The sequence below is a fragment of the Nicotiana sylvestris genome, chromosome 5, assembly GCF_000393655.2.
Source record: "Nicotiana sylvestris chromosome 5, ASM39365v2, whole genome shotgun sequence".
Taxonomy (NCBI): domain Eukaryota; kingdom Viridiplantae; phylum Streptophyta; class Magnoliopsida; order Solanales; family Solanaceae; genus Nicotiana; species Nicotiana sylvestris.
The window spans coordinates 70,813,931-70,828,371 of NC_091061.1; the positions used below are offsets into that span (position 1 = coordinate 70,813,931).

Consider the following 14,441-nt stretch of genomic DNA (forward strand, 5'->3'; position numbering starts at 1 on the left):
ACAATTTCATTTCACCAATCCCAAGTTAAATTATTAAAATTCACAACATTCTTGGCTTAATCAAGTATGAATGAATAAAATGCACCACAATCACATTTTCTTCATTTAACACATCAGCCATGGCCCCAGATTTGCTAACGCATCACTTTTTGCATTTTCTTCCCTGTGTATTTGGACACCTTTCTATGTCTGGAATTGCCTCAGTAATTATCATATCTTCTCCAAGTATTGTTGCATTCGTGTCTCTTTAGCCACGTAATTCCCTTGCATTTGATTCATCACCAACTGCGAGTCACTTTTGATTTCAATTTGTTTAATCCCAAGTTTCCTTGGAAGTTCCAAACAAGCAATTACGGCCTCATGCATTGTTAGTAATTGGGTAACATTTCATTGCTTGCCTTATAATTTCGATCGAAGGTGAAATTAAAACTGTCACGCCCCAAAGATGAAGAGGCATAGCTGGCACCCAGTACCGTACTCGGCCCAAGCATACCACTCTATAATTGTGGACTCTAGAGGGGTAACCCTCAACTTAGGCCGATGGGGCCATATTCTGAATCGTCTAAAAATAATGTCTCTCTTATCTATGAGCTAAACATACCCAAAAGCTCATATGTATATATTACTGTGGTGGCTGACGAAGCTGCCATGAATATCTACTGATATACAAATGTTAACCTTGAAAATGGTAATAACAATTAGATTTGATTTTGCGGTTATAAAAATATGTGATATGTTTTGCCCTTGCATTGCCGCAGAAACCTTTATCCGCTTGATCACGGGCCCCTGGGGAATGTTGGTCCCCCCAATAATCATATGAACTATGTGCTGAGGTTTTCCAACATCGCTTCCCCTGTTTGCCTCTCTTTCTTCCCGGGTTTTCCGAATGTCTTGTTGATTTTCTCGATGTATACTCCTATTGGTATGGGAACTTATGCCAATGTGTTGAGTGTTACGTGGGACCATATCGATAGAGATCGGTTCTGGTGCAACCTCAGGGTTTTGTGGTGGTACACCATTACCTAGAACAACTGCACCATACTCTCTATGGTCTTCGAGACCGTTGTTGTCATGTGCGTTTACGGAATCACACATTTTGACCTGAATAAAAGACTCTTGGACACAAAAAAGTGTGAAAGATAACTTGCGTTATGTATTGAACCAGCAAGAAAATGATCACTATTATTATTATTCCCACGGTGGGTGCCAAACGATTTACTTTGAAAATGGTAATTACAATTAGATTTGATTTTGTGGTTCTAAAAATACGTGATCTATTTTTATTCTTGTTTTTAGGCAATAGATGCTAAGTGAAAGATTAAAAGATAAGATAAGAGCTTGTAGATAGTGTAATAATCGAATCGAATGTATAGAAATCAGGGCCTGGAACAGGCATATACAGGGCCTTGAGGTCAAGTCGGATGCTCGACTGAGGGTAGTCGTCGAGCTCGATACAGAGTTATGAATGGCCGATGAAGAACTAACAATATTGGGATCTTTGATGAGAGCTCTTTATGATCAATATGAGCAATAAATGAAAAACAATAAATAGAACATAATAAATGTAAGCAATAAATGTAAGTAGTGAAATCAAGAGAATATGTTAAGTTAGAGAGCAGAGAGAATGTTCTTGTGTATTCAATAGTGTATCTTAGATGATGCTTACAAAATGACGAGTGTCCCCTTTATATATGAGGGGAAAATCCCAATATGACACATGCGTAAATATTACATAAAGTAGCCGGTACGACCGCTCAATCAGCTTGGTGCAGGTTGTCACTGTTTGTGCAGGCTTTGTCAGAAAAATACCGATCCTAGGGAACTTCCCACTTACTTGTGATAACCACCGGTTCGTTCTGCCCCAACACCGGGCACGAAGAACCTTCGAAGACTTCGAACCCCGAGCTGTACGATGGGCCCTTCGAAATGAAATTACGTAATGCCTCGTCGATCGTGAAATTGGTCTTTCCAATTTTAGCCGCATACAACAAACTATACAGGACTTGTCTACAAGCCTCCAGAGATAACTTAACTATACCATGGTTAGGATAGTGCCTTGACCTACCTATCAAACCTGTATATATAAAATTGGCTCCAAGGTCTAGACCTGGCAACTCCGAGGAAGTGGAGCTTACCAACCAAGCTGATATTTGACTCTCTCAACTGGGAGGGTCTGTCCAATTGTCAATAAGGACCCGCAGGCATGAAATGTAGCGTCCCTGGCAAAAGGAACGTCAGTACGAAATAATGTACCGAGTATGTCAGGCAATATGATAAGTGAAAGCTAAAACTGAACTTATGATATAATAACTGAAAGTAACTGAGAGTCAAAGATAATCTAAAGATATGCTTACCTACTGATACTGGCTCAATTCTTTCAATATAGTAAGTAAAATAGTTGTTCGGCCTTATAAGGCTCGATATGTATAACTAATTTGCCATTGTAGGCTTGCTCATAGGTGCTCAACCATACGAGGCTCTATATCTCGGCCATACCAGGCTCGCTCATAGGTGCTCGGCCACAACAGGCTACATATATAACTCACCATCTGATCAGAGGTTTCCCAATAGGGGCCTGCCCATCGGTTATAGCTCGATGGTAGTGAAAATACTGTAATACAGTATATATATATAGAGTCTTTGCTCTCTTGGCTGAAAGAAGATAAAACTAAACTAAATATGAAGTCCCGATACGGGAGAATGCTATAACTTATAAGACTAGTAAAATTTACATAAATTCAGGAATATGATCTTCTCTTTATGTTTTGTTATCAAACACATGTAGTTAATGGATCATCCAAAAATGAAGGAAAAGTTTAGCCTTAACATACCTTAACTCCGTTGAGTCCATAATACCTTCTATGTAATTCTTCAAACAACTCAACTCAATCTACCATACCATAAGGAGATTCAAAATCAGTGCTGAGTAAAGGCTAAGTCCGCAACTTAAACTAGTAGCTTATTTACGTAAATTTTGGCAGCATCTCCCCTTCAACAAGACCCTCCTCCAATACCATATACCAACAACAACAAGAACACAACAATAACAACATGTAATTTGGTACGGTTAGTCACAACTTAGAGGCTCAATTGAATGTAAAGGTTGATGCGTCTAACGCCCAACAAAATAGTAATTAGTTGTGTGAATTTGAAAATGAACTTATTCACCAAATTGAGGAGACAAAAGTGGAGAATCAATCATTCGAGCATATGTTTGTTGATGATGCCCATATTGAGAAAAGTACACTAGAGCCATGCGAGGAAACGAATTGCACGCATCTGACTTCTTTGTGAAAGTGAGAGATTTTTTTTTGATACATATTAGTCCTTAAACTATATGTGAACATGAGATTAGAATGTGTGGATTGGTTTTACTCTCTTTGCTTTTGTTGTAAGGGCACACGGTTTCACAAGGGATATGTAACATTATTAGACTTCTCTAAGATGTTAGGTGTTCAAACCATGAGTGCATTGTGACATTTAGTCAATTTTTGAGGCTAGGATCGTGATGAGCATGTTTTTTGTTGTGAATATTCTTGAAGAATGGCATAAGTTCAAGAGAAGTGTGTGTTGATTGCATATTCTAAGCTTAAATTTTGCTATCAAACATAGTCATTGGTGTAGTGTGCCTCAATTGTGTAAAAATAAAATGCTCAAAGATAATGCAAATTGTTGGTTGACTCGAGGTCGAGCAACGTTTAAGTGTGGGGTGATGATGTTTGGTCAAAAATACATATATTTACTCATTGTTGCCTCACATTTTAGTGCTTTTAATCGTCTTTTGAGTGTTAATTATATTACTTTATGCTTAATATTATATTTTAACTGTGTATAAGTAAAGCAGCATGAAGATGAAGAGATTTGGAGCTAAATTGAATAAAATGAGGAAGAAAAAAAGGAAAATAATTTAATTAAAAAGAGGGAAACAAAGGGGGGACACCCTTTGGGTTTTTGTCCCCCCCCCCAAATAAAGGACAAGGGACAAAGAAGAAACCAAAAAATGTTTATAATAAAAGAGTTGAAAATTGCAAAACACACTAGTTTGTGTACCAGGGCCAGAGCCTCGCGCTGGCTTGGACCCTGCATTACGGGATTTGTCCTATTTTGCCCGGGACTTGGTTATTTCGGTCATACACCTATGTTGGAGGGAGAGAGAATGTTTTTGAGATTAACTTTTGACAAAGGGAGAGCATAGAGCCGCCGTGGAGGCCGGGTTTCCTCTTTTCTTCCACCAAACATAGTAATTTTTATGTTTCTTTGTATGATTTGTTGTTTTGCTACCATGTCTCTGTGGAGATAAACTTCACATTACCCAAACTTTGCTGAAATTTCTTCAAAAAATTAGGCGTGAACTGTGTCCCTCGATCCGATATGATAGAAACTAGAGTGCCATGCAAAATGACTATTTCCTTGATATACAACTGAGCACAATGCTCCGCTGTTTCGGTAGATTTAACTGGCAAGAAGTGGATGATTTCGAGTCAATCCACAATACCCCAATTGAGTCAAACTTGAGCAGAGTTCACGGTACTCCTACCACAAAGTCCATATTAATCATTTCCCACTTTCACATTGGAATTTCTATGTTCTGTGCCAACCCACCGGGCCGCTGGTGATCGGCCTTTACTTGCTGACAACTCGGACATCTTGCTACAAAGTCCGCCACATTCCTCTTCATGTTGTTCCACCAATAGACTTCCTTGAGATCACGATACACCTTTGTAGAGCTTGGTTGCACGGAATACCTAGAAGTGTGAGTCCTAGTCATGATTCTTTCCCGGAGACCATCTACATCTGGAATACATAACCTCCCTTGGCGCCTTAGTGTACCATCATCCATGCCAATAGAAAAATCCATAGTTTTATGTTTATGAATCCCCTCCTTCAACTGTACCAACAAGGGATCGTTGTATTGCTTCTCCTTGACTTCCACAACAAGCGATGATTCAGCCCTATTCTGCACAATCACTCCTCCTTCACTAGAGTCCGCAAGATGGACTCCCAAGCTAGCCAACCGGTGAACCTCCTTGGACAATGGCCTTTGATATGCCTCCAAGTGAGCCAAACTACCCATAGATTTCCGGCTAAGAGCATCTACCACAACATTGGCTTTTCCCGGGAGATACAAAATATCAATGTCGTAATCTTTGCGTAACTCAAGCCATATTCTCTACCTCAGATTCAATTCCTTCTGTTTGAAAATATATTGAATGCTCGTTTGGTCCGTGAATATATCCACATGGACCCTATACAAATAATGACGCCAAATCTTCAATGCAAGAACCACTGCTGCAAGTTCTAAGTCATGTGTTGGATAATTGTTTTCATGATTCTTATGTTTCCTAGAAGCATAATCTATCACCTTGCCATGTTTCATCAATACACACCCAATCCCTATCCTTGAAGCATCACAATACACCAAAAACCCATCCGTACCCTCCGGGAGGGTCAACACTGGTGCCGTAGTCAGTCTTAATTTTAGCTCCTGGTAGCTCTTTTCACAAGATTCAGACTATTGAAACTTACTTGCCTTCTGCGTCAATTTTTTCAACGGAAAGGCAAGGGTAGAGAACACCTCCATAAACTTCTTTAAATACCCCGCTAATCCCAAGAAACTATGAATCTCTATTGGAGTTGTAAGTCTAGGCCAATTCTTCACAGCTACAATATTCTGAGGATCAACCTCAATTCCTTCTCTAGAGATGACATGACCAAAGAATGTGACAGATTCCAGCAAAAATTCACATTTCAAAAACTTGGCATACAACTAGTGCTGATATAGAGTGTACAAAACTGTCATGAGATGACTGGCATGGTCCTCTTGACTTCGTGAATATACAACAATATTGTCAATAAAAACTATTATGAAGGAATCAATAAAAGGCTCGAAATCCAGATTTTGGTAGTGGGTATTTTTTTATTATGACTTTGTTGAGCTGCCAGTAGTTAATACACATTCGTAGTGACGTATCTTTCTTTCTTAGAAAGAGAACCGGCACGCCCCAAGGCGATACACTCGGTCGAATAAAACCCTTATGTATAAAATCCTTCAATTGTTCCTTTAGCTCCTTCAATTCAGCCAGTGCCATTCTCTAAGGTGGAATATATATAAGCTGTAGGATCCTAGGGAGCTCATCAAGAAAGACATCCGGGAATTCATTCACAGCAGGGATACACTCAAGCGTAGTGCCGAAGAATCAGTGTCCATAACTGGGACCAAATGGTAGATACACCCCTTGTTAATCATCTTTTTGTCCTTAAGGTAGGAAATAAACTTACCCTTTGGTACAACATTATCCCCCTTCCATTCAATCACTGACTCACTAGGAAATTCAAACCTCATAGTTCTAGTTCGACAATCAAGATTGGCAAAACATTAATAAAGCCAGTCCATCCCCATTATCACATCAAAATCAACCATTCCCAATTCAATGAGATCAAACATGGTGTCCCGACCATGCAACGTGACCACACAATTCTTATAGACTCGTGCGGCTAGAATATACTCACCAACCGGTGTAGATATAGAGAATGACTCTTGGAGCTATTCTGGTTCTATCCCAAACTCCATATTAATATAAGGAGTGACATAGGACAAAGTGGAACCGGGATACATAAGATCATATACATCATGATATTGGATAGTCAATATACCTGTGGCAATGCCTGGAGAAGCCTTTGTACTCTGGCAACCACTTATAACATAGAAATGGCTAGGTCCTCCCGAACTCTGTGCACCAAGCCTAGCTGCACTACGCCCTACGGGTATTGGACTGCCTCGAGCTGGAAGGGGTGTTGTAGGCATAACAGCTACAAAACTGGATGGCGATGACGTGCCCCTGCCCCTGCCCCTACCCTGGCGGGACGAACGACAATCTCTCTGAATTTGACCCCTTAATCCGAACCCGTAGCATATGGGTAAGTCCATGTAACATACTCCTAGGTGCATCTTCCCATAACTAGAATATGGGGGCCTTCGCTGCTGCTAAAATCTCCCTCCGGATCGGCCTCTGCTGGTGGGGTCCCTTTTCGCCCTGACTGGGCCTGAAATGACTCAACTACTGCTGACTGAGCCTTGATGGCGGTGCAGTAATTGAAAACTGTGCAAAGGACTGGGATGGCCCTCCCCTAAATGCCAACCTACCACTATCGCCACCAGAAGAACCACCAAAGTTGATTGTATTTCGCTCCATTTGTCTTCAACTTACTGTTCTATGTAGCTTGAGCAAATGTCACCATCTTCCAATAATTCATATCAGAATTCATGTTAGTTGTAGCAGCGTCATTAACAACCAAAGAACTAAGGCCCAACACAAACCGGCATAATCTAGCCTCTATAGTGGGCAACATGAAAATAATATACTTGGACAAGCGCGCAAACTTCATATCGTACTCCCATACACTCTTTCTACCTTATCTTAGGATCTCAAACTCAATAAAAAGGGCTGTCTTAGTCTCGATAGGCAAGAAATAATCCATGAAAGCATTGGAAAACTCACTCTACCTCACCAGAAGGGCTCCCCTCCTCATGGGAGTCCTCCCACATCTCAAACCAAGAATAGACCACCCCTTTCATGTTGTAAGAGGCCAACCCCACTCCCTATGTCTTAGTAGCATGCATAACTTGGAGAGTCTTATGCATCTCATTAATGAAGTCCTGGGTTCTTCCTCGGGATTAGTACCCGTGAACACTAGAGGATCTAGCTAAAGAAACCTGTTCACCCTAGAACTAGTAGAATTCCCTTGCTGGCAAGAATAAGTGGGTTCAACAATAGATCTCATGGCCTGGGAAGCCACTATCTGTATGGCTTTCCTAAGATCTGCATTAGAAATATCGGTATCGGAAGCTGGGGCTGGAGGTGGAATCAAAATATTAGTTGGAGGAATCATTTCACCCTCACTGGGTGCAGGAACTGGTGCGATCTGGTCAAGTGTAGTAGAATTAGGCAGTGTTGTAGTCGGGGAAACAATGGCGGTTGATTCTTTACCGATGGACCAGGAGTGGCAGTTGATCTGGTCAACTGTTCCTCCTCTACCCCAGAAGGATCAGGAGTGGCAGTTGATCTGCCTAGCTGTAGTCGTACAGTTGATCAAATGTACGAGTTAGAGGAGGAACAATGTCACGATCCAAACCGATGAACCGCGATGGGCACCCGATACCTTTCTCAACCGAGTACCAACTTAACATATCTTTTCGTGTCATACTATCATAAATAACTGAGCCGGAGAGGCTTCCATGAAATAGGTAGAATACAACATGTAATACCAATCTATACATAAGACATATGGTCCTACAAGCCTAAAATAACCACTCGTACCTTGAATATAGGCTGACAAAGCCATACAATATCTTACGTACATGACATCTATCTACAAGCCTCTAATAATACGAAATTTTCATAAAGGTCGGGATAGAGTCCCGCCATACCAAACAATACACATCTAAATCATATCAACCAAACAAGTAACTCCAAAGAAAATGGAGCGCACCAACATCTTCCGCTGAGCTGATAGCCTACTTAGAGAGCTCTCGACCTGTCTATCAGGACTTACAGGCATGAAACACAGCGTCTTATAGTGTCATGCATATGTGTATGAATGTCATGTCGTGCATAGGTACATGTTTAATACCATCATCATCCTCTGAAGGCATCCCATAATATCATCTCGGCCACTGTGGGTAAAATCATCAACGTATACCAGCTGATCAGGTGGTGTTGCGTATATAATGTCATAACCTTTCCCATATCCTATTTACATACATATATATATATACATACATACATATATACGCGTATATAATGCCATCTGGTCATGTGTCAATGGACATGAATGCAATGCATGAAAAGTACGGTAATAAAGTCTTTTTGAATGTCATAAGACCATTTTGCCTTTGAGTAATATCATAAAGTAAACTCTTTTCACCTTTCGTATTATTTTTTTTCCTGAGACCCATGAACAAATGATAGAATATTATGACACACGGAAATTCCAGAACATAGATATCTCTAATACTTCTATGAATAGAGTCCTTTATGGAATTTTTGCATTTGCTCGTTTCGTTTGTGTCGTATAGATCATGCAAAAAGAAAGAAGGGATAACCTTAACATAAATGGAGTAGGGAAAATTTTGTATGATATTCTTGAGAAAGATTGCACAGTACTCCCATATAATTGCAAACTCTCACATTTTGAATTGCTGAAGAACCTATGAAACCTTACGTTGCTCATGAAGTTATCTCGCTTAAGCCATTTTTGATATAGTATATTTTTATTTTTGAAATGGGGAATGGACCTTGCTAAAAATTGCTTATGGAAATCTCACATTTCATATCATCTCTCTTTGTTAGATATGTCTTTTATTATAATGGATGTAGGACCCACTTTATAAGGCTTACTTGGCCAACAATTCCCTCCAAGTATGACACCTTGTCTTGTTATTCAATAGTCATTACTTTTAGACATGGGTTGCTGCCATGTTGGGGTGGATTTAAGCTTATCCAAATTTTATCCACCCATTTACTTAATTACATGGTTAATCTTCCATCAAAAATCCACAATTAACCAAATATCCACATAATTAAGAATTATCTCAAATTACTTAAAATACTACTTACATTTAACACACCTTATACACCTTACTATCATGGTCATGTAGTACCTTGTATGAAACTAGTCCATAAATATCGGGTATTTTAGCTTAGGCCATATTTTATCCCACCTTGCCAAACTTTGACGAAACTCATTTTCTTTGATTTAGCTTCCTCTCTCACCTTCACGAATTTACTCATCACTGTTGAAATAGCATAATCCTTATAATCTCCAAATAATCTTTTACTTGGACTGATGTCAATTACCTTACGACAAATTCAACATACAATAACACAGGGTGCAATATCGTCGTAACTTAATACTGCAAATCGTAACATTACCGTAATGTAATACTGCAGGGTGCAACATTTTCGTAACTTATTACTACGAAGCGTAACATCATCGTAATGTAACTGCAAGGAGTAACATCATCGTAATATAATAATGCAAGGCGTAATATCATTGTAATATAATGTTGCTGGATGTAACATTGTCGTAATATTGCAGGGTGTAACATCATTACCCCCTTTGGAACATTCGTCCTCGAATGTTGACTGATGCTCTTATCATTTTCATAACTTATAGCTCTTGTGAATACCTTAATACTCTCCTACCCATTTAGGCGGTTTTTCTGTGAATAAATCCAAAGGTCATGGCATTCCCTCCTTTAGGTCTCTTTATCATACCACGACTTGTGATCAAATTCTTACAAATCTTGTAACTGTTTCTACCTTCTATTATGCAGCCTCTACGATTCTAACCTTGTAAGTGTTCCTATGCGACTCTTCTCTCCTTTTTTTGTCCATCTTATAGCCAGTCTCTAGGCCTTAATTCGTAAACATATACAGGGCTTAATAGGATGCCTCTCTAGGCATTTATATGTGTACTGAAGTTCTTTACTCGATACTTTGTAGAACTTGCGAATATGGCCATATTTTATTTCATAGATCTAGTTATCCATTCGTATGACTTTACTGCATTTACATGGGTTATACTATACCATAATATTTACTTCAATTTATCGTTGCTGAGGTCTTCAACAAACTCAAGGTTACTCTCTGTGAGGCCCCGTGAAAAATCTCCACCCTAAACCCAAAAGCTCGTGGTGGCAATTAGGATCATGGGTTAGAGATGCGTAAATTTCTTCACGGCGAGCTTGCTCGCCACAGTTCGGACCTTTTTGACTGATCTATGCTATAAAAAGTCAAGAAATAATATTTTCCAGAAAATGCGATTTTGTAGTCGAGAATGCGGTCGCATATCAGGTATGCGGAGTGCATAATCGCCTCAAAGTGAGTCAATGTGTTGGACAAATTTGAGGCTAAATATGCGGTCCATTATGCAATCACAAAACCAATATGCGGATAGTCGTCGCGTAATTTCCTTGGAATTTTGTTAGGAGCAGTTCTGCGGTGCAATATGCGACCGCAGAACAGGTATGCGGACCACGTTTCTGCCGCATACCCAGACAAAATGTTCAGATGTTGGGAGCACTTTTGCGGTCCATTATGCAGGATGCATTTCCACTTTGCCATCGCAGACCTGACTCGGGGCTCCAATTTTTTAAATTTAAACCCGACCCCTTATCGATATATTCGGTGTTATAACTCATCTTGAGTATGTTTCCCGATGCTTTTAGAGAAAGAGTGAGGGTCTTAGAGAGGGAAGTGTTTCCCATCAAATTACTCCATGAAACCTTGCCAAATCTTTGAAGATAATCAAGTGAGGGCACCTAAATCTTCATCCCAACAGGTAAGACTTCATTATCTCAGCTCTTATTCCTATGCTTAGCAATAAGAGATCACTAGTGAAGTAATTCATGGGTATAAGAATGAATTTCTTGAATGCATATCACACCATAGAATATTGGGAGGTAGTGAACTAAAAAGAAAGCAATTGGGGTGTAAAATGATAGAAATTTCTCTCAAAAGGGCCTAAGATCACAATGCACCTTTAGTGTTTGATATTATGCTCAAAACAAGTTAGAATCTCAATCTCGTCTCTAATTCTCGGTTTAATTTGAAATTCTTACACAATAGATAGAAGTGCTAAAAGTTCCGGAATTTTGTAAGGAATAAGGAAAGCTATATTGAGGTATGTATGGCTAAAACTCTGTCTTTTAGAAATTGAGCTTCATCGTTGGTTGTGTGAGTACCGTAAGATTAAATTGAATTGTTGTATTGATTGCTATTTCAATTGACTTGGTGATGCAACCTTATATGCGTGGAAACTGTGTCTTAAATTGATCAACGTGCTATCTTGATAATTTGAAAAGGTTCAAGGACTATGAATCATGTATTGAAATGCTTAGATCTTAGATTGAAATTGAAGTGCAGTGTTGTGCCATTTACATGAAGTCTCATCTACGCCTACAACCTTATTTTCTCTTGTGTGCCATACTATCTTGAATTACAAACCTAATGTTGAAAATGGGAACAATGTGAATCGTGAATTGTGGAATGTGAAAATTTTGGCCGTAAATGCCGGTAAACTAATACATGTGTAACCAAAGATTGGAGTGAGATGAATAATGGAAAATGGTAACGCCTCAGTAAGGCGGCCTAGCCGATCGGGCCGTGATCGGATGCCATGACATATACACATGGCGGTTATACATTGATGATTGAAACTGGAAAGTGTGAATAGAGTATTGGTAACGTCTCCAGGAGATGGCCTAGCCGATCAGGTCGAGATCAGACTCCGCTCAAGATAGCGGTGGTAATTTGAACGATGTGGAACAATATGAAATGCCCAACTAAAGGCTATGGAAACATGATGTGAAGGTTGTGTAATTCTTTCATGTTGATAATGTTGTGATGTTTAAAGCTTTGGAGTGATACCTGTGATTTCCTTATTTGTGTATGAAAGTTCTTTCTAATTTGATGGTGTTTAGTTATACATACTAGTGCTATTCGATGGCACTAACGTCCCTTTTTCCGGGGGCACAACATTTTTTTTAATGAATGTAGGTGGATCCATAGCGGATAGTGCCGGTCGTGTGTGCGAATCATCCCTCTTATAAATATCTTGGTGATCCCCTTTCTCCTTCAAGGGGCTATATTGTATATCGTTGTATTGTGGACTTTTACTTTTGAGGTATAGCCGGGGCCTTGTTGCCGGTGTTGTCAAACTCATCTTTTGTATCCTAGAGGCTCTGTAGACATATGTGTGGGTTATGTACGGGGGTTGGATGGGTCTACGAACCATGTTGTAATTCAAAACTTATGTTCCCATAAATTATAACTCTATGGGGATCTTGGAAACTAACTCATCTACAGTTTAATGTGGTGTTTAAAATGAACTATCAATGTAGAATGTGCTATCTTTCCCTGTCTAAATGGGTAAACAAAAGTATGGTTTTATTATTCATATCGAGGTGGGTAGGAAGTGTATGGTAAGGCTTGCTCAGTTGGGTTCACTCGATTGAACGCCGGTCGAGCCTCCCGAGGTTGGGGCATGACAAACTTGGTATCAGAGCCTAAGGTTTTAAAGTGTCCTAAGATGTCTCGGAGCCTTGTGTATTAGAGTCCTTCTTATCGGTGTGTTGTCGACCACATCTATAAGTTGGAGGCTACATGGATATTTTAGGAATGTTACCCTTTTTCAACACTCCTGATCGTGTGATAAAGCTCGACAATAAGATTGTCTTCTAACTCGTGCATTGAGATTCAAGATAAGTTCAAACGCTCTTTCGTCTATTTCAAGTAATGTTGTCGTATGGCATGACCAATGGGCAAAGGCTTGAATATTAAGGAGATCGCATATGTATCATGTTGAATGAATGGTATGAATATATGAGGTACGTACATAGTACCAGAAGCATACTTTATTCAAAAAAGTGTTAAAAAAATGATTGTGACCTCCAAAGAAACATTGAATTGATAAGTGATATGTAAGCTTGAATATCACCTGTGGGTAGTGTGAGAAGTATGTAAATGATCCTAAGGTGTGAAAGAAAATTGGTTATATAAGCACATCATATATGGGAGACATGACCAGGAGATTAATGATGAGAGTGCAAGTCTCTCATAGGAGACAAGAAGTTATGAAATGAGAGTCAATTAAACCCATAATGAGAAGACCCATGTACAACGAACTTTATAAAAATATAGAAGTGTACGAAATCCCAAAGGATATTGACATGAGGAATTGGAATCCCAAGCTCGTGTGGCTAAATAAGAGCAAAGAACATATGAGGTTAATACCATGGTGACTTAAATCTCCCTAATAGTATAACATATATATGAGGGATAGAGACATGAGCATATGTACCTGAAGTTGCCAAATTCAAGACTTGTATAGAAATCCGGGACATTCGCCCTATGTGGGGGAGGAAGGGCCATAGTAAGGCCACTTAAATACAATGAAACAAGAGTACGAACATGTAGCTATGATGTTTGAATATTTTGTTGGAAGACATGCGTAGTCTAGAAACGTAATAATGGATAACGTGATTATCTGAAAGGATAGCTAATGGTAGACCACTAGTACCCCAAAAAGGGTGGAAGGTTAAGGAAGGTAAAATTTTCGTACAGGGCAATACGAGTGATAGGGTCGACGATCCTAGAAACTAAGAGTATATTTGTAAAAGGATTTTATACTTGCTAGAGGGTCAGGAACAATGGAACCCAAGGAAGTACTATAGGTCAAATGTGGAAGGTTGCGAGTTTTTAGAATGGGTTAATCATATATCTGTGATTTAACAAAAGTACCAAAGCGTTAAGAAAGGTGGGACGAGTGGGAGAAAAAAATGTGATGCTATAATAACACAAGAGCTTATTTGGGCTTGATGGAGAGCCTAAGAAAAATATCTTACAAGCAAATAAGTGTTAAGTGATATGACGATGAAC

At 39.4% G+C, this 14,441-nt stretch overlaps 1 protein-coding gene across 1 annotated transcript; it reads right to left on the reverse strand.

The window, feature by feature from the left end:
- Nucleotides 1–4,567: 4,567 nt before the first annotated feature.
- LOC138868802 (uncharacterized) lies at nt 4,568–5,074 on the reverse strand. Its single transcript, XM_070146373.1, has one exon. The coding sequence runs from the start codon at nt 5,072–5,074 to the stop codon at nt 4,568–4,570; it is 507 nt and encodes a 168-aa protein (XP_070002474.1).
- Nucleotides 5,075–14,441: the final 9,367 nt, after the last annotated feature.

Bases quoted from the DNA above. Each gene is read 5' to 3' on its own strand.
- LOC138868802 (XM_070146373.1), bottom strand. From the start codon at position 5,074: ATGGGTAGTTTGGCTCACTTGGAGGCATATCAAAGGCCATTGTCCAAG.